Consider the following 20681-nt stretch of genomic DNA (forward strand, 5'->3'; position numbering starts at 1 on the left):
TCAGAAAAGGGATCCGTTGCTAAGCTTTTGTTGGTGGAACATGAAGTAGTCTAGCTGAATAATGTGAAAACCCTCAGGCAGTACAGGGGGAGTGGAGGGATAGTGTTATTAGCAATACTTTCTCAAGGTAGCTGCCTTTGGTTCCTCTTCTTCTTATAGTCCCTGACCTTCATCTGCTTGAGAACTCCTTGAGTATTTGAAAGCACTGCGTATCATCCCTTACCAGGTTTCATAATAAACGTGGTGAGGCCCGTTCTGAAATGAACCCTGTGTCGCCTCTCGTACAGGGATCTTAGTGATTTGCCCCGTGTCACCCTACATGTCTGGCATCGCTCAGCCTCTTTGCTCTATGGAATATATTTGAGTTCGTTTCTTGCAGCTGCCAATGTCGGTTGGAATGCTTGAAATTACTGAGTGTTTGCTCTGCCACTGGGTGGGGATTTTATGCTAAATATAATGTTCTGTCTTGTTTGTGGAGCTACAGAAGACCTCTTTTAAAGCAGTAGAATAAAGCCTAATCAAATCAGAATTACAGGGTCTGTTGCAAAATTCCAAATTTGATAGCATTTATTTTTTAAAGTGGTGTTAAACAATCATGAACATATTTCTAGTAACTCATTCTGAGATTCTGCCAACCCACATACACAGAATACATAAGGATATGTTATAATTAGCATGTTATTCATAAGCTAGCAAGCTGTTTGAAAACAGTTGGAAGTTAAAACATAAGCATGTCTTGGTGTGGTGTGGCTTATGTGATTGTTTTGCTGGAAAAAAAAAGCCTTTTTAAACAATAGATGTTGTGCATGTGTAACGTTTGCAGCTCTTATCAGAACTAACAATAAATTAAAACTTTTGGGCCCCCAGTGAAAGCTTTCCTCTCTTCTTTAGTAAAATGTTATATTGAGCTGGCCAAATAGTTTGTTTGGTTACTGAGTATGTTGTTCAATAAAGTTCTTGATGAAAATGAAAAGTATGTCTTTTAGTTTTGCTTAAACCCAAACGGACTTTTTGGTCAATGCAATATAGATATAATGTATATTCCTCATGCACAACTTGATTTTAATTATGCTAAATGATATATTTCCTGATAAGCAGAAATTTTTTTGAATGTTTAGCCACTTAATCTTGTTGCTTTCTGAGTTTTTTTTTCTTTTTTTTTCCCTGTTCTTTTAGAACTAGTAGATCTTCCCTTGGTAAAGTTTGACTTTTCCTGCAATAAAGTGCTCGTGATTCCCATTTGTTTTAGAGAGATGAAACAGCTGCAAGTATTACTGCTTGAGAATAACCCTTTGCAGTCTCCTCCAGCACAGGTGAGGGGTCTCACAGCAAAGTTGTTGCTGATGGGGGCGGTGGGGTCTGCTATCAATAGTACCTAAGCAGCTCTAAGCAGAATCATTTTTTATGTATTCTGCAGAATTGATGTGTGAGACATGATCATAAACAGTCACAGTTTTTTAAAAACCAAACCCTCGGGTACATCTGACTACAGTATGTCATCTTCTGTGACATCAGATTGTTTACCAGCATTTGCCTCGCTGTTCTGGTCACTGCAGCTCCAGAATTATGATGTTTGATTATTTCACTTACTCAGTTGTATTGATCATTTGTGCGTGTGTTTGAAACTTTTTCATGGCGTGTATTTATGAAAGGAGTAATAGAGTCTTTACAGTTAGCTGAAAAATGGAGTTTGACCATTTTAAAATATGATTGTCAGTTATTTAGAGATAAGATTCAAGCTCAAATATTAAACTATGTGAGAACAAAATTAAATGTATATGCTTTCAGAATTGGAACATTTCTAGGTCAGTCATATGACATACATACTTTTTATACTATTTTTACATAAATATATTTCTGTTAAAATTTTGCAGTTTAGTGCCAAGAAACTAGAAATTTCTTGAGCACAGTTTCCTGTTCAGGTAGAATTTGGAGGAGGTGATTGCCTTAAAAATCTTACCTGTTTTAGAGAAGTCAAGTTTGGTGATCATTGTTGACATATTACTTCAAGTGAAAATGCAAGAACTAAGACATACGGAGTGAGATGTCTGATGTTTGCATTTTGTTTTGTCTTTAAAAAAGGAGCTACTTATTCTTAATTTCCCCTTAGATTTGCACCAAGGGCAAAGTGCACATATTCAAGTATCTGAGCATCCAAGCATGCCAGATTAAGACAACAGACTCCCTTTATCTCCACACCATGGAAAGGCCACATTTACACCAGCACGTGGAAGACGGGTGAGTATGACAGCCCTCAATGGAAGCCCCGTTTATAATCTGCTTAGCCCAACACACTCCCAGTAAATAACCCCTCAGCTGCTTCTGTTTCACTCAACCAGTACAGTTTTATACATCAGAGTCTCAGCCACTTTTGGAATAAGAAAGGGAAAATTGGTAATGTTGATAATATTTTGTCGTCTTTGAATCTCATCTACCCTCTCCTAATTCAATAATCAGTCCTTCTTGAGTGCTGCCTATGTGTGTGCACATGTATATACACACCTGTTTATGTATGGCCTTATAAATAAGATCTGTAATATAAATGTATATATATTTTACTTATCAGTTCGAACAAATGTATCAAATTGAGACATGGTTTTCTAAGTTAATTTTTACTGTGCTTCTGGAACATTGTTAAGAAACAGTGCAGGCTTTATTTTTTTAATAGTCTTTTAAAAATGCATAGTTTTTGACGTTTTCTGTTTAGAATGGAAACTTTACAGTCATTTCGTGTGTCCTTGACCATTTTGTGGCATGAATCGGGCCTTGAATTTTCAGAGAACAGAATTCTCACACTGAACACATTTGTAGACATGCAGGTTGTTTTTGAGATGTATTAATTGCAGAAATATTTCCTGAACTTTTTACTAAAAAGTAAATAGTGACTTAAGATCTCAGCCTACCTTAATGGTACATTTATATAATGCTTAAAAGAAGTATTCATTATTTTATTGTTTTAAACATACTATCAAATTTATTTAGTCACTGGATCAAAGTTTACAGAATTATTGAAAGTTAGGACTTTTTCATAACATAAGAGGTAAGAGCAACTGACAGATTTTGCTTTTTTATATGCTAGAATTAATAAAATGAGAAAATTTGTTACCGGATTTAAAAAAACGGGCCATTCAGGTAGTAAATCCATGAAACTCTGGACACAAGGAGTTTATTTTACTTTCTGTTTTAGACAGTACAGGGACTTCCCTTGTGGTCCAGCGGTAAGACTCTGCTCTTCCAATGCAGGAGTTGCCGGTTCAGTCCCTAGTCAGGGAACTAAGATCTCATGTGTTGATGGTGAGGCCAAAAATACATTTAACTAATTAATTAAATAAAAAACATTGTCCAACAAACCATTCAAGTATCTGATTTTCATTAGGGCCTTGTCTTGGTGGTGGTGGTTTAGTTGCTAAGTCATGTCCGACTCTTGCAACCCAGCGGACTGTAGCCTGCCAGGCTCCTCTGTCTGTGGGATTTTCCAGGCAAGAATACTGGAGTGGGTTGCCATTTCCTTCTCCAGGGGATCTTCCCGACCCAGGGATTGAACCCGAGTCTCCTGCATTGCAGGCAGATTCTTCACCAACTGAGCTATGAGGGAAGCCCAAGTTGAGCCTTGTCTTAATATCCTTTAATATTCAACTGATTTGTTGCCTTTGGATAATAATAAAAATTTATAAAGCAAAGTCATTATTTTGATATGAGTTGATGTATGTTGTTCTGAACTTTGTCATTTTGATTCTTTTCTAAATGAATTCAATATCGATGGCGTATAACCCAGCAAGAAGGATTCTGATTCGGGCGTTGGGAGTGATAACGGAGACAAGCGATTGTCTGCCACAGAGGTGAAGTTTGGGGTCAGATTCTTTCCTTTCTGTGTCTCTAGGTACATCTACTTGCATTCACTGGACTCTTGGATAAAGGCAGTTGCCTGAGAACATGTGACAATGTCTGTGAAAGTTATTTGAAATTTTCCAAGTGTTCTATACATATTAACTGTTGTTAGCTTTTTCTGCATCTTTAATAGTTTGTAAATGTCTCAAGAATGAGTCCCTGTCTCCTTCCCCTCCTCCCACCCCCCTTACATTATCTAGAATATTCTTGCATGCTTAATAAATATTATAAAATGACTAAGTGGTGTGCAAGTACTCAGGAAGTATTTTTATAAATATCAGTGTTTGTTTTTAAATGACAGAGTAACTTAGGAAAAAGCTGTTAATATGCCTGCATAAATGTTAAGCAATCAAATGTACATTGCATGTTCCCCACAGGAAATGCATTTTTGAGTAGCCATAATTTTTACAGCAATATTTGTTTTTCGGAAATTCTTAGATTGTGTTCTTTTCAGATAATATTGGATAAAAGTTTGGTGATTTGTGACTTAAGAGGCCTCCCACACTAGAGCTTTGTAAAGTGATTATAAATAACTCATTTAGAACATTTGTTATATGTAGTTTGTTAGGTTCCCAAACTCTTTCACTAATAAATCATTACGTGAGGTTTCTTGACCAGCAGAGCTAAGAGGGACAGCTGGGGTAGGGATGGATGTGTCATGACCCCTTCACACACACACACACACACACACACACACACGCACACACACACATCATGATGCCTTCCCTTTTTGAGGGAACTTACTGAGTTGGACTGAGCGACAGATACATACCCACTCACATACTGAGTTTTTGTGATTATTGAATTCTGAAACATTGTAATACTCTTTTAAGGGCTTCCCTGGTGGCTCATTGATAAAGAATAGCCTGCCCATGCAGGAGAAATGGGTTTGATTCCAGGGTCAGGAAGATCCCCTGGAGAAGGAAATGGCCACCCTCTCCAGTATTTTTGCTTGGAGAATTCCATGGATGGAGGAGCCTGGTGGGCTACAGTCTGCGGGGTCGCAAAGAGTCAAATATGATTTAGCGACTGATAATACACTTTTAAGATGTGATCAGTAGCTCAATTACTCTAAGAAATCTGAATTTTTACTCTTTTGTACATATAAATCCAGGAAAATTGCCTTTTCCCTGTTCTCTTTAGGCATTTGAGATTTAATATGTAGCTAAGATGTTTAAATTTATTTCCCACAAAATATTTCATAAGGCAATATATTAAAAATTAGTATACCTTAATATTTTTCATATAGAATATTTCAAAAGGAAGAAGAGTTTACAGGCAGAAAAAGAAGGCCAATATCAATAAAATGAAATTACCCTCATGAACCTACATGAGTAGTTTACTGTGGTTCCCTGGGGGAAAAAATACTCAACACATTGCTTTGTAAGTTTTATTTAATTCAACTCCCTTAGCTGTATTAAAACTCATAAGTCCCCTGAAATAGCCCATTGTTTCAGAAATTACTCACCCGAGCTTATTTTCTATTAAATTAAAACAGGCTCTGCTTTATCCTTTGTCTGTCTTCTAAGGATAATTAAGTTCATTAATAAAACATTAAACAAAGAACTTCATTATCCTTTTGTTCCCACTTAGTATAAGTAGGATGCTAATATTCTAAAAGGAGGCCAAGGGTTTATTTTCTCCTTTTAAACTAGATGCATATCTTGAAATTTTGCTAAGTTTTTAAAGGTGGGAGGAGGGTTAGAAGGAGGGACTGCAGAAAGGATTATGTTCAATAGAATAAAGTGTGCATGTTTCCCTTTGGCTTTTTGCCTTCCTGTTTGCACATTGTCGTCTCGTTACCTGAGAACACCTCTAAGAAATGTGTGTTTGACACGGATAAAGGTTCTGAATTATTCCATGCAACTTTCTATTTTCACTTTATTTGGCGAATATGTTATCATCTGTGGTCAGTCAGTCTTGCTCCCTGCTCAGCGTCTCCTTGTGAGGCTCAGAATTCACACCTCATCCCCTCTTTGGCTATTGCCATTGTCCGATTAATTTTAACATTTGTCACTCAGATTGATTTAGCATTTATCACTCAGATAAACAAGCAGAAAGCAAATGTGAGGCCCAGTAAGGAGCTGGGTAATGAATGAAATGCACATTTGTTTCCTGCCAGTCTCTGAACAGTCTGTGCGTGTGTCCAAAAGTAAGATGAACACGATGTGGTACAAGTCACAGCCTCGGGAGTTTCTGAGCAAGCCACAGTCACCTGAACTTGTGGGGGTTCCTGATCCCTGTGATTGGAAAAGCTCTTCACGAAATAGTGAGGCTAAAGCGGAGATGTGAGGCTTCATATTTCACGCGTGACAGAATCATAGATTATCTGAACAAGCCTCATCAGTTAGTGTGGGAAACACAACCCCAAGGGAAAACTAAGTCTGATTGCTAAATGGAAGCATTATTCTGAAAACTGCACAGAACCCATGTTCCTTTTAAGTACTATATTTAAAGCAGCTTCTTACATATTTAAAACAGCTTCCTCTACCTAAACAGGGAAATAAACTGAAACTTGATGTTGTGTGTAAAATGCACTGTAAATAAATGAGATGTTTCAGGGGCTGGCTGCCTGCCCTCTGTATTTGGCCCCATGAAACCTTATTAATGTACTTTTGGTAAATCAGTATTGTTGTCAGATCTCAGAGCACCATTACTATGATAGCAGTCGATTAGACTTAGGGCTAGCTTGGTAGTGGATTTCCAGTTATTTCTTTACTCTATCAGGTGTTATCCAGTCCTTCTCAGTGTCCTGACTCTTAGATTAGAAAATATCATCAGGTCCCTGAAAAAACTTCAGATCAAAACGTACGTACAGAGAAGTGTGTGTGCGTTAGCTTGACGAATTTTGAACAAGTGAGCACACTCACACAAACAGTTCCTGGTTAGAGAAACAAAACTGTACCAGCCACCCAGGAAGACCCCCTCATGCACCCACCCCCCAACCCAAGAGCAGCCACTATCCAGACTTCAAACACCATAGATTAATTTTGCCCGTCTTTGAATTTATATTTTAGTGGCATTGCCCTTTGGTCTCTTTTAATCAGTACTACGTTTGTGGGAATCACAGTACTTTTTTGTGTGTGTGTGATCACAAAACATTCTCTTAATCTGCCTTGATAACGCTTCTCCCTTGAATCAGACAGTGCCTTGTTTCTTTTCAGCCTTCTGATGAAGACACGGTTAGCCTCAATGTGCCAATGTCAAACATCATGGAAGAAGAGCAAACCAAGGAGGACTCCTGCCATCGCCTTAGCCCAGTTCAAGGTCTGAGAAGGAAGGATGGGAAGAAAGTGCTTGTTTTGTTTTGTTTTCAACATGTGTCCAGTTATTTGGCTGCACTTGTCTTAGTTGAGAACCTGGGGATCTCCCATCTTTATTGTGGCGTGTAGGATTTCGTTGTGGCATATAAGCTCTTACTTGTGGCATCAGGATCCATTTCCCCTACCAGGGATCGAACCCTGGACTGCTGCACTGGGGACATGGAGTCCTAGCCACTGACCACCAGGGAAGTCTGGCGAAAGTGCTTGTTTTTAAGTTCCAAATGCTATGTTTAAAATATGTAGAAATATGGCAACAATAATACAGTAGTTACTGTTTATTGAGCATTCATATGCACCAGGCATTGGCTAATCTGTGAAGGTGATCTCATTTAAAATTCAAAACTCTGACATGGGTACTCTAAGCACTCTATTCTATAGCTGAGGAAGTTTGGTTCAGTTCAGTCAGTTCTTTGCATCAGGTGGCCAAAGGATTGGAGCTTCAGCTTCAGCATCAGTCCTTCCAATGAATATTTGAGAGTGATTTCCTTTAGGATTGACTGGTTAGATCTCCTTGCAGTCCAAGGGACTCTCAAGAGTCTTCTCCAACACCACAGTTCAAAAGCATCAATTCTTTGGCACTCAGCTTTCTTTATGGTCCAGCTCTCACATCCATACATGACGATTGGAAAAAACATAACTTTGACTAAATGGACATTTGTTGGCAAAGTAATGTCTCTGCTTTTTAATATGCTGTCTAGGTTTGTCATAGCTTTTCTTCCAAGGAACATATTTTAATTTCATGGTTACAGTCACCATCTGCAGTGATTTTGAAGCCCAAGGAAAGAAAGTCTGTCACTGTTTCTATTGTTTCGCCATCTATTTGCCATGAAGTGATGGGACTGGATGCCATGATCTTAATTTTCTGAATGTTGAGTTTTAAGCCAGTTTTTTCACTCTCCTCTTTTACTTTCATCAAGAGGCTGTTTAGTTCCTCTTCACTTTCTGCCATAAGAGTGGTGTCATCTGCATATCTGAGGTTATTGACATTTCTCCCAGCAGTATTGATTCCAGCTTGTGCTTCCTCCAGCCCAGCGTTTTACATGATGTACTCTGCATAGAAGTCAAATAAGCGGGGTGACAATAGACAGCCTCAACATATTCCTTTCCAATTTGGAACCAGTCTGTTGTTCCATATCCAGTTCTAACTGTTCCCTCTGTTCTAGAAGTGGCTGTTTTTTGCTGGCTGGATGTCTCTGAGGTCTTCCCAGGTGGCACTAGTGGTAAAGAACTCACCTGCCGATGCAAGAGACATAAGACATGGGTTCAGTCTCTGGGCGGGGAAGATCTCCTGGAGGAGGGCATGGTGACCCACTCCGGTATTCTTCCCTGGAGAATCCCACGGACAGAGGAGCCTGGTGGGCTAGGACTCGTTGGGGTCGCAAAGAATCAGAAACGACTGAAGCAACTTAGCAGGCAGGCAGAAATCCTTGAAGGTGATGTGGTCCTACTTAGTTCTTTCCAGCTCCAGAGCAGCTGGAAGGGATCCGCCTTTGCTCCTTCCTCCTGTCCTGCAGCATCTAGAGCATGACCAGTTGGATGAGCTCTGACAGACAGCACTTCCCCCTCCATAGGGCCCTCATCATAGTCACTTCTCGTGTTATGATTTTGGATCCTTATTTTTGTCCTTTCCGACACTTTCTTACCATGTTCACCAGTTTTTCAAATTCCAAGAATGTTTAGCATCATACCTGCCATTTATTTAGTAGTTGCTCAGTAACTATTCACTGAATTTTGAATTTGAAATACTTACTTGTCACATGTTGCTGGGAGTGCAAAAAAGCCCACTTGTATATTTTTCTCTTCTCTGTTCCTTAAAAAATATTACAGCAGATTTCATTTCTTTCATATGAAACTAAGCCATAAAGAGGCCGTGACTTTTAAAAATGTTATTATTTGGAGGATAATTGTTTTACAGAGCTGTGTTAGTTCCTGCTGCACAACGAAGATTCAGCTATACGTGTACCTATATCCCCTCCCTTTTGGACCTTCCTCCCACACCCCCAACCCCCGTCCCACTGCTTTAGATCAAGAGGCCTTGATGATTAGATTTTGGGTTTTCTATTTCTTTTACTTTTATTCCCCTTCTTTCTCTGTTTTTCACCTTGTTCTCACATCATATAGGGAAGATAAAACTTGGGTCACCATATACCTCCAGAAGAGATCGGGGAGAAGATTGGGAAGCTACATGATGTGTTTTAGAGTCATCTATGTTTTTGTTCATCTGTTTATTAAATCATGCTTTGTCTCTCTCTTTTTATTTTCCTAATAGGGGAATTTCATCAGGAATTTCAACCAGCGCCTTCGCTTGTGAGTGACAGTGACAACTCAGGAGAAGACAGAGGCCAGTTTTCCCATGGAACAGATGTGCTCCATTCGGAATTTATAAACTACATTAAGGCAAGTTGAGGGTCAGCTGTTAATAATTTCTTAACTTACTGAGTTCTGTTTGGCGCCTTAGAGTTTAAGTTCAAGGTTTCCAACCCATCACCGTCACTCTCGGCTTATTGCCACCTTCCTCAGGCCTTTGTACCATCTTCTCAATGCCTTACGTGTCTGTCTGCTGACATGAGGACCTGATCCCTGCCATCCATGCCTATGTGTCTGTGTTTATGTATGATTTTCTTTTGTATTTGGAAATTACTAAGCTTTCCAGTGGTCAGTGCATCGTGTAAGTCAGGAAATTTATCAGAATTGCTGTGACCATCCAGTAAAAGCTAAAACGAAGTTTCACGTGCTTTTCTATGTATCCTAGGAAAGTGCTTTTCTTGGGCGCGTATTTATAGTAAAAGGGGAAAAAAGGAAGACTTTTAAATGAATATGTTCCCTTTTTAGGAAGGTTCCTCTGAGGTCACTTATTCCCGAGCAGGTCTAGTGGCGCTGAGATGTTGAAAGGTTGGATGAAGTCACTAAATTGTCAGACGAAACTTCATCGGAGGAGTGGCAACGATGAGGGGAGAACCAGCCCTTTGCAAGGCTGGCGGTTAAGGTTCCACTTTGTGACAGGATTTCGTGCGTTGGTTTGTTCTTTCAGTGCTTTGGCGTTGGTCGTGGCACCCAAGGATCACGAGGATATTCCTTTAGGCTTAATTCAGATACCTTGTGGGTTGTGAGAGACGGTGGTCTCTGAGTTGCTGTGTTAAAGTCAGGCCTGGGGTCTTTAGGTGCTGGTCCTTATTTCCTGAGGATGGTGCTAGGATGGCTGGGCTCTATCTAAACGAATGTCTCCGAGCATCACCTTTGAGGGAACTGGGAGAAAAACAGCTGAACGGTACACTGTAGGAGACTTCGGTGTGCTCAGAACAAACACAGTGATCCTGGCATATGACGCACATTTGCAGAAAACCTAATTCGTTACTCTGTATATTTAATCCATCAGCTCTTATTTCACATTACCTCACCCGCGCTGCCTGCTTCTGTCCTCCGCCTCCTCTGATGTGGCTTCAGCGCAGCCTCATCACTGCTTATTGGGATGATAGCAGGAGTCCCCCAACCCCTGCTGAGCATCCAGCATCCCACCCCGCCAGGCATTCTCCCACAGTGAGAATCCCAGACTGTGACGCTCCTGCCGGTGGCTCTCACAGGACGCTCCCACATTTGATGCCCGTCTGTCAACTCTGAGACAGGTCTGTCACCAAAACGTGGAAAATTGGGCTTTGATCTTTCTTTTATGAACAGTTCAAGTTGAGGGTCTAATGGTGGAAGCCCTGAAGAAAACAATTAAAGTGATAGTTAAAAAAAAAAAAAAAAAAAGCATGTTGTTTCAGAAAAGCAAGTTTCCTAGATTTAGAGATTTCTGGAGGCACCGGGTCCATGGAAATGGCTACTGTACAGAATAGATCCTGTGGGCAGAGTCTAGGGGAACAAAAGTGAGTGTTGAAATCTACTGCAAATGTTTCCCGAGTAAACACTCCTACAGGAGGCTTCTCTTGGCAGGTGGAGAACTCTAACAGTAAAATAAAACCTAAATCTACAGTGAAAAGTTGTACACTGCAATCAGGCCCATTGTAGCCTCGACTTGCGTCTCTTTTAAAGTGTGAGTGTGTTTGACTGCCATCCAGTGTACTGAATTACTCAGCCCTCGACCATCAAGAGCTCTGTGTTGTATGTAATCGTGTCTCCTCTCCTTCACTGAAGTAGCATCTTGTGCTTTTGTAACTACAGTTGATCCTCATTCACATAGTTCTGTTATATAGTCTTCTCAAACACTGAATTGTCTGATCCTGAACTGTTGCTCCCGTGGGAAATACAGGGTTAGGTTCCTACGAGCCTCTGGTCACACATTTTTGTTAGCTGGTTGGTACATAACCTGGTTTTATGTGTGTTCCTGCCTCAAGACACGTTATTTAATGTGGATTGTTGGTTTGTTAACATTGAACTTGCAGCCAAGAAAGACCCTGTAACTCATACAGAATGGAAGCTTACCTAACACAGGTATTTTCTCCTTAGGGTGCCTCATAGCCTTTTCATGCTTAGGATAATAAGACAACACTCTGGTACTACGCTCAGTTCAGTTCAGTTCAGTTCAGTCGCTCAGTCATGTCCGACTCTTTGCGACCCCATGAATCACAGCACGCCAGGCCTCCCTGTCCATCACCAACTCCCAGAGTTCACTCAGACCCACGTCCATTGAGTCCGTGATGCCATCCAGCCATCTCATCCTCTGTCGTCCCCTTCTCCTCCTGCCCCCAATCCCTCCCAGCATCAGAGTCTTTTCCAATGAGTCAACTCTCCGCATGAGGTGGCCAAAGTACTGGAGTCTCAGCTTCAGCATCATTCCCTCCAAAGAAATCCCAGGGCTGACCTCCTTCAGAATGTTAGGGGGCATTTTAAATGCAAAATCACCAAAGAAAAGCCTCAAAGTGTGATACTAAGTAGACTCTGAAAAGGACACTTTTTTACAGTCTGAATACTGAAACAAAAAAGCATGGATGACCTCACCTTGTTCAGCCTCAACTACGGAAGTGTATGTTGGGGTCGGGGACTCTGGTTTTTCACCAGGTTCTGCGTGTGTCTACAAAATCACCACAAGTATTGATTTTGGGGTGATAAATAGATTTCAGATAGTAGATAAATTCATAAATACCAAATCAATGAATAATGTTTGTTGACTGTATAGCCATCTAACTTAGCAAAAGTAACCCAGAATGCCCCTATTTTGTGTAGTGAAATAGATGTTTTATTTTTTTTTGTTTTATATTGTTTTATATTGGCTACTTTTTATTGTGAAACTGAAACTTAGAAGGAAATACCCATGGCTCCTATAGTTGAAACCGATAGGAAGAGATAAGAACATGTTTTCTTGGTTATTTCTGGTTGTATATTTTCACCCATAAATTTCACTATCACTTGGATAGAGGTGCAGTAATTTATATGTTGATTTTTATTATGCACAAAATGTGTAATCAATATAGAAAAAGTCTCAAGTGTTTTTCTTTTTTTTTTTTTTAAAGGAGTCAGTGTTTTTCAAGCCAGAGGTTGACATCAAGCAGCTAGATCCCTCCTTAGAGGGAGACTTGTTCTCCATGACACATCTGGAGAGTTGGCTGGGCCTGAGTTAGTTAATAATGTGTCAGAACTTTGACACAGAAAACAATCCTTCTGTCTGTTGTACCTTGCTTGCTAGGGGAATGTTCCCACTTGCAGGGATGGCTTCCGTTTTAGCTGTCAGCTGAGTTAAAGCAGTATTTCTCTGTGTTGGAGATCAAAGTGGAGAACAGCGCATGGAAGTTCCAACAGTGGGAGAGGCCTTTCTAAATACTCCCACCAGAGCGCTGCTTTGGGATCATAGGAGAGGGGTGCCTTTCAGTGAAATCTGGATGTTTTACACATGAAAACCGTCAAATGCAATTTGAGGCATTTTTTGTCGTTAAGTCTTTTATGCTTCCCTTTTTCCTAATAGCACACGCAAGCGCGCGCACACACAGACACACACACACGGTCCTCACAAACAGTAGAATGCACATTTCCATGTAACTGACAAGCTCAGTGGAGGAATCTGTCAACATCAGGAGGTGCTAAGAAGGCAATGAGGAATCGAGTTAAGCTTGGCGTTTCTGACTCTTATGTTATAATCCAGAGCCAGGCTCTCTTTTTTTAAATTTTAATGTTTTGTTGTTATTGTTGAGTTGCTAAGTCATGTCCGACTCTGCAACTCCATGAACTGGCAGCACACCAGGCTTCCATGTCTTTTATTTTTAATTGTGGTAAAATGCATATGACCTAAAACTTACCATCTCAGCCATTTTTTTTAACTGTACAATTCAGCAGTAAGTATATTCACCTTGTTGTGTAACCGTCCCCCCCATCCACCTCCAAAGTTCTTTTCATCTTGTGAAACAGAAGCTCCTTACCCATTAAACAGTAACTTCCCGATCTCTCTGCCCCCTTCTCTGGCAACTACCATTCTACCCTCTGTCTTTATGAATTTGACTATTCTAGGGACCTCATGTATGTGAAATCATACAGTGTCTTTCTTTTCGTGATTGATTTATTTCACTTAGCATGATGTCCTTAGGGACATCTGTGTTGTAACGCGTATCACGACTTCCTACATTTTGAAGGCTGGACGATATTCTATCGTATGTCTAGACCACATCTTCTCCGTGCATCCACCCACGGCCACTTGGGTCGTTTCCACTTTCTGGCCGTTGTGAGTAGTGCCGCCATGAACAGGGATGGAGGCAGGTTTAGACTGTTGACTGTCACAGCCAGTGGCTCTCAGAAGACCCATGTGTTCTGTCCCATAGGAACAGACCGAGGCCTGTGAAGAACTGTTACGGATAGAAGAGGATGCGCACTGGCCATCTGAGGGGACGTGAGTACCCAGAGCTGGGGATGAGCCTCCTCCCTGGAAAGTGCATGTTGCAAGTGGAACAGCAGCTCTGTCGTGATAGAATCGTGGTTCACTCTTTTGGGGGGCAAGTTGATATAGTCCTATCCAATGATGTTGATCAGAAGGTACAAGTTTATCCACTGGTGCTTATTGTCATGGTCTTGGGCCCACAGTACTAGGATATACCTCTTCCTTGGCTGCGAGTTTTATCTGATTTGAGGCTATGGGTAGAATGTGATTCAGGAAATGAGATGGAATTTCTGGACTGAAGATTTCAGCTGACTTTCCTTTGTCTGAACCAACCAACAGCTGGACCTAAAATGATAAATGGTCCTGTTCCCACTTCTTTACCCAGAGTCCTCAAGGCCTGAGAAAACCATATACTTCTAAGGTCTTGGTCTTAAGTCCAATAGGTGTGCTAGCTAATGTTTGTTAAATACCACATGCCACACACTGTCCTAAGTACTTCACAGGTCGTAACTCATTTCCTCTTTACAACAATCCTATGGGATAAATTCTGTTTTTATCCCTCATTTTGCCGATGACAAAACTGAGGCACAGGGAGGCTGATCATCTTGCCCCAGGGTTACAGAGGGCTAGGATTGCACCTGAGGAATCTCGTACCAGATGGCCATCCCTTCCAGTTTATTGCATATAAAGATTTACTCGGCTAGCTTTATGCAGGAGGGCATGAGTTATCTGTCAAGACAGTGAACCTCTTCCAAGGGGTTGAGTTTGGACTATATGGCATAGGGTAGATTTTTGGTTCCCAAGATTTTGTTTTCCGTGATCCAGCGTATAGGCCTGGACCTTCCGTCAAACTTCATGAGGGTTTTCCTCTTAGTGAGAATTTACTCCATCATTAAAAATTTCTCCACTTATAGAAAGACATTGACATATGTTCTATAGTGGAAAGCAGTAACTGTGATCAAATCTCTCTTGCCTTTTAAAAATATTGCAGAGTTCCTTTCAAATTACGTCTAGCACAGCCAGCTCTTCATTGGATATGCTGAGGAGGAGGAGGGCTAGCTTGATTATAGAATCATAAAATTATAGGGAAATGGATTTTATAGAGAAAGAGTTTTTAAACTATGTAAATCTTTGGAAACCCCATTTTCAATCTTATATCTTTTGTTCCCAACTCTGCCTGTAAATCAGTATCATCTGTAGACCTTAATAAAATGTTCAAGCCCTAGACAACCTGCTTGGGAGTATCAGACCTGGCATTTTTTTTAAGCACCTTAGATGATTTTACTGCTTAAAGAGCCTGGACTGAGAGCCACTCAGATTGTCCATTGCCCTCATGTTACAGTTGAGCAGGTGGGGGCCCAGAGGCATTGAGACTGTGAATGATGTGTTTTACAGCCAAGCTGGCTCCCCAACCCCAGCAACTCCGGAAGCCCACCCCACAGAGTTCTGACACATCTCCATGAAAATGCTGAGTTTGTAAAAATCATTTCTGTATGTTAGGTGGATTTTTGTAAGTTTGCTCTTAAGAACCCAAGTGCTGTTTGTGTTTTAGTGGCGATTTTCAGTCTCATGCTTGCTTTTGTGCTGCAGAATCAGTGCATCCAAAGACCAGGACATCGATATAGCAATGATTGAACAGCTGAGAGAAGCGGTGGATTTGCTGCAAGATCCCGATAGGTATGTGCGTCTTTCCTTGGCCCAGCTTCTGTGGGTCCATAATGTACACTGATTTATTGAGTGCATTTTCTGTTTTTAAAGTATCTGTGCATACAGTATGGGCTCACCACTAACCGCTGAAAAAGAAAAGTTAGTTCTAACTGTCTGTTTTCCCAAGATGCATAAACAAAAGAGTCAAATTTCGGGAGGGATTGAGAGCAATTACCCCCTGTTTGTCGTTTCTAGAAATTCATTCATCCCTCATGCATTTCATAGGGTGATTTTTGTATAATGTTTAGACAACAGAAATAGTCAAAGTGCATATTTTATATTAATGAAGTTTAAACCCCTGGAATATATAAATATAAGAGATTTTCTAAAAAAGGGCAAGTATTAATTTATCATGTGCTACCATATTTATTTCTTTTTAGAATTTTTTTAAATTTCTGTTTAATTTGTTGTGTTTAATTTCTGCTATACAGCAAAGTGACTCAGTTATCCATACGTATGGTGCCAAGTATATGTTAACTAAATTAAATATTTCCAAAGATTTGGGTGATAATTTTTTAATTGAATTAGTCATTATCCATAATAGGCACTATATGCAGTCAGTATAGTTTTGACTTTTTAGCTGAAGATAATAGAATGCTCATGGACAACATATTTTTCAGTAAGGCAGTATACCTAGTATCAGGGATAACGACTGTATTGATGGGGAAATAGATCCAAAGGTTATCCCTGGTAAACTGTTCAGGGTTTGTGGGGATTTAAATGTGAAGATGATGTGGTTTTGTAATATGGTGGGTGTGGAAATCACACCAGGTTCTGGGAATTTATGGAAAGAGTTATTAGTGAGTCCCAGAGTGCCAGGGAGAGTACACCACCACCCTTTCCTGGCTCTGAAGGAATACTCATAGGTCGGGCTGAGCATGGCTGGAAACCTTCAGCAATTGATTTGAAAAGCATTTCGATTCTGCCAGCATTAGATGAGTGCTTAGAGCATGGAAAGATGTGCAGTGTGTACGCTGGGGGATATAAGGATGAACAAGACACAGCTCTTCCTTCTAAGAACTTAAACGATTACAACAGATGTTGCCTTGAGTAGTGATTTATAAGTGTAATGGATTTAAGGGCTTGACGTGAAGGAAAAAAGTGATAGCGTGAATGCCTGGCTCCGGATGGAAAAGGGGAGGTGGCTCAGCCAGCCTTTAGAAGTTTAGAGTATTTCACCTGGGCCTTTAACAGCTAGCGCTTTCAAGGAGAAAGTGAATTCTGTACTGAATTAAAAGCTCATGCAAAGGCATAGAGGTCAAGAAGAGTGAAGCAAGCTTGGAAAATCTCAGGAAGAAAAGGTGATCTCCCACGCTGGCTGTGCTTCAGTATCATTTGTAGAAGTTTCAAAACACAGACCCTCTGCCTGACACTGCCAGTGGTGTGGGGTGGGGGATGGTCTGGCCATTTTCATTTTTTAAAAAGTTCTGCTGGTGCTTCTGATGTGCAGCCAGGAGTGGGACTTCCCAGAGGAGCTGTTAGGAGTGATGCAGGTGTGACTTCAAACTTGGGGTTGAGGAGCTGAGATTTTATTTCATATGTAGAAGGAGGCAGCGGTGGCTGTAACATGTGATGATTCGTGTTCATAAAGAGAAAGAGACAGAGAGAGAGAGAGAGTAATTATATGGGGCCAGGAAATTGTACGGCTGGAGGAGAACACGCCTTGGTCAGCCAGACACTGGTCGCAAGCCCGGCTCTAGCACCAGTTACTCTGGATGAGTTACACGCATTCTCTGCACCCCAGTTTTCTCATCTGTAAGATGGGCTATAAGGACTTGTCTTTTACTATTGTGAGGATTTGAAATAATAAATAAACTGCTGGTGGAAAGGTGCACGGGCAGAACCATTCTCCAGAAGGCATCGTGGTAGTTTGTAGCCATAGCCTAAAAATAGACATAAAGCTTTTGAATTAATTCCAAAAATGTATCCTAAAGGACAAAGAGACATGAACAGCAGTTGTGAGGGGAGAGAGGTGTTTTTCCTAGCAGATATTTGGGAAAAAGGCAATGATGTAACAGTTTGGAGATACTTAAATTAGGGTCCTTAATAAGATGAAATGGGTGACCAATACCTTTTTTTAAACTTTCCAGTGTATTTTAGGTTGCTCACTATATAATGTTAACTTTAAAAAGTGTGAAAGTACATACAGTTTGCTCCCAATGATATAAATAGAATTAGTGGATAGTGAAAATTGCTCAGTCGTGTCTGCCTCTTTGCGACCCCATGGACGATACAGTCCATGGAATTCTCCAGGCTGGAATACTGGAATGGGATAGCTCTTGCCTTCTCCAGGGGATCTTCCCAACCCAGGGGATTGAACCCAGGTCTCCTGCATTGCAGGCGGATTCTTTACCAGCTGAGCCCCCAGGGAAGCCCAGGAATACTGAAGTGGGTAGCCTATCCCTTCTCCAGCAGATCTTCCTGACCCAGGAATTGAACCAGGGTCTCTTGTATTGCAAGCGGTTTCTTTACCAGCTGAGCTACCTGGGAAGCCCCAGGTCCCATTAACAATTAAAACTAGAAACAAATATATCAAGATGGAAGTTTTCTCTGAGTGTTTCTAAATTACAGTTTTTATCTATACTTTTAAACATTGGAGATATTCAGTAGTAGATACTGTGGTAGTTCTTTGGTGATTGTTTGAAGTCGGGGTGAGGATGGAGCGAAATAGTCCAAGGTGTTTTAGACCTGACCCCTCCTGTCTCCATCTGAGGTGGGGAACCATGGGGCACAGCCAGTTTGAGAAGGAGGGTACTGGGGTCAGTTTAGGACCTGCTGCATAGAATCCAAGGTGGCAGTGTGATAGTGTCCATTCAGCTGCTAGATGTTTAGGTCTGGGGCTCCAAGACTTAGACTTAAAAGTTACTTTCAGGGACTTCCCTGGTGGTTCAGTGGTTAAGACTCTGAGCTCTCAAGGCAGGGGGCCAGGGTTCGATCCCTGGTCAGAGAACTGGATTCCACATGCTGCAACTAAGACCCAGTGCAGCCAGATAAATTTTGAAAATAAATAAAGTAAAAGTCACTTTCATAAGGTATGTTTTAATGGAAGCAGTATTATAAATGGATGGAGTTCCCAAGGGTGAGCCTATCAACAGGAAAGGAATTTGAATCCGAGATAGAGCCTCGAAGACGTGATATGGCAGAGAGGAGACCCCCACTTGGGCTCAAACTTTATATTGTTTTAATATTTCTGCCTTCTTACACTTTGTATCACATTTCCAGTAAACTTTGCTTACAAATTTGAGATGAATACGTGAGCCCCAAAGTGGAAAGGAACGGCTTCGTTTGGTGGAAATAGCAGTGGCCAGGGAACGTGGGACTGGAACCCAGAGTAAGATCGGGGTGGCCTGGCGGCTGTGGCTCCCCGTTCTGGGCCTCCGTTGCATCATCCTTCGTGAGAGGCGGGTGAGCTGAGGATCTGGAGATACTGCTCCAGCTTGGAAAGGTCTGAGGCAATAAGTTGCCAAGGATGTCGAGCCAGTCGGCATAGTTGGTGGGTGTGGAGGAAAACGGCCTTGAGTAACCGTCCCAGGGATGGTTGATTTACATCTTTGTGGATTGTTATTTTAAAATTATATTATGTTGTAAAACTTTTTATGGATTTGACCTCCTAAAGTAATCGCCTGCCTTGGCTGCTATAGATCTTTGTGCGTCCTGAAATAGATATTCTGCTACTACAGTTCTAACTTGATAATAATGTGTCTGTGAGCCAGTGTAATAGAGATAAAGAAAGAGCCCTGTTTTTGCTTCTGATAAAAAGAGGGCACTTCAAGAGGTCAGTTATTTCTAGCTGTTTGAATAATAGTCATAAAAAGTTTATATACACATTAAGATTTCCCTTTATCTCATTTCCTTGAACCAGGTTGCTTTGTTTGTTTTAATCAAGTCGCTGATCACAGGATTAAATTTTAAAGCTTTACCTTTCATGCAACCGTAACATCAAAAAATTTAGTTGAATATTGCTTTCCTGTTTTGCCTTTGTTGATTTCTTCTCTCAAGGATTTCTGATTGTTGGTTAGATATGATTTTCAATAGGATTGTATACTGTGAATGCATACCCACCTTTTAAGATAGCTTTGTAACTCTTATATGACTTTTAGAAATTCCTGGTTTTATAGATCTTAAAAAAATTCAACTCTTAAAATTACAGAAATTCAGAAAGTGTAAGACAATTTCGGAGATAAAATGCATACCTCAAATTGCTTTTGAAATTTTTTATTTTAATATTCCTATTAAATGCCCTTGGTGCGTATCTGTAGTATAGTATATGTACAATATAGTAGAGAGAAACTTTACTTGTTTCTACAAACTGATTAAGTTCTTAATAAAATTTAGTGTGTGCTACCTGTGACTTTTATGACCTCATCAGAAATTACTATTGTATTTCAGATAAGTTGGATTTTGATACCAAAGTAGATTGAAAATTATATTTTAAAAAATATATATAGTCATGGTCAGGAAACTATATAGTTTGAAATTTCTACCATAAACCTTTTATTACTCAATTCTAATGATAAATACAACTTTTAAATATATAACTAAAGGCAGTAGGATTTATTAAAGTTTAGTAATTTGGTAACACTTTTTTCCCCCCTTACTCTTTAGATTAAGCACAGATATTACAGAGAGAAGCATTGTAAACTTTTACCCTGTGGACCCAGCAGATGACTTGGAATTGCAAGACTCGGCACTAAAGTATGTTGACCTTTCTATAACAGCACATTTTCTCTTTTTACATTGAAATAGTTTTGCTTTAAATTATATTTATATCTTTTTATTCTGTAATTCCTACAGTGGTCAAATACAGTTGGAGAGGTCTCCAGAATGTGAGGTAAGGCTGCTCTTGGGTGAACTAGAGTTCTGGTGCAGTATTCTGCCACAGAAGAGTGGCTGCCGTATTCTATCAAGATGTATCATGGGGCAGAACATTCATTATAACACTTTGGCCACCTGATGCAAAG

At 40.4% G+C, this 20681-nt stretch overlaps 1 protein-coding gene across 4 annotated transcripts in view; it reads left to right on the plus strand.

Moving 5' to 3' along the window:
- The window catches only part of LRCH1 (leucine rich repeats and calponin homology domain containing 1), a 220934-nt gene that overhangs the window by 154317 nt on the left and 45936 nt on the right, over positions 1-20681 (plus strand). For all 4 annotated transcript variants that reach the window (XM_027973552.2, XM_027973554.2, XM_027973551.3 and 1 more), the window contains exons 5-13: positions 1177-1313; positions 2111-2238; positions 3776-3839; positions 7053-7155; positions 9481-9608; positions 13958-14025; positions 15604-15690; positions 20326-20415; positions 20515-20551. In XM_027973552.2, coding sequence (XP_027829353.1) covers positions 1177-1313; positions 2111-2238; positions 3776-3839; positions 7053-7155; positions 9481-9608; positions 13958-14025; positions 15604-15690; positions 20326-20415; positions 20515-20551 — 842 coding nt within the window. The remainder of the gene's footprint in view (positions 1-1176; positions 1314-2110; positions 2239-3775; positions 3840-7052; positions 7156-9480; positions 9609-13957; positions 14026-15603; positions 15691-20325; positions 20416-20514; positions 20552-20681) is intronic.

This window comes from Ovis aries, chromosome 10, assembly GCF_016772045.2.
Source record: "Ovis aries strain OAR_USU_Benz2616 breed Rambouillet chromosome 10, ARS-UI_Ramb_v3.0, whole genome shotgun sequence".
Classification (NCBI taxonomy): domain Eukaryota; kingdom Metazoa; phylum Chordata; class Mammalia; order Artiodactyla; family Bovidae; genus Ovis; species Ovis aries.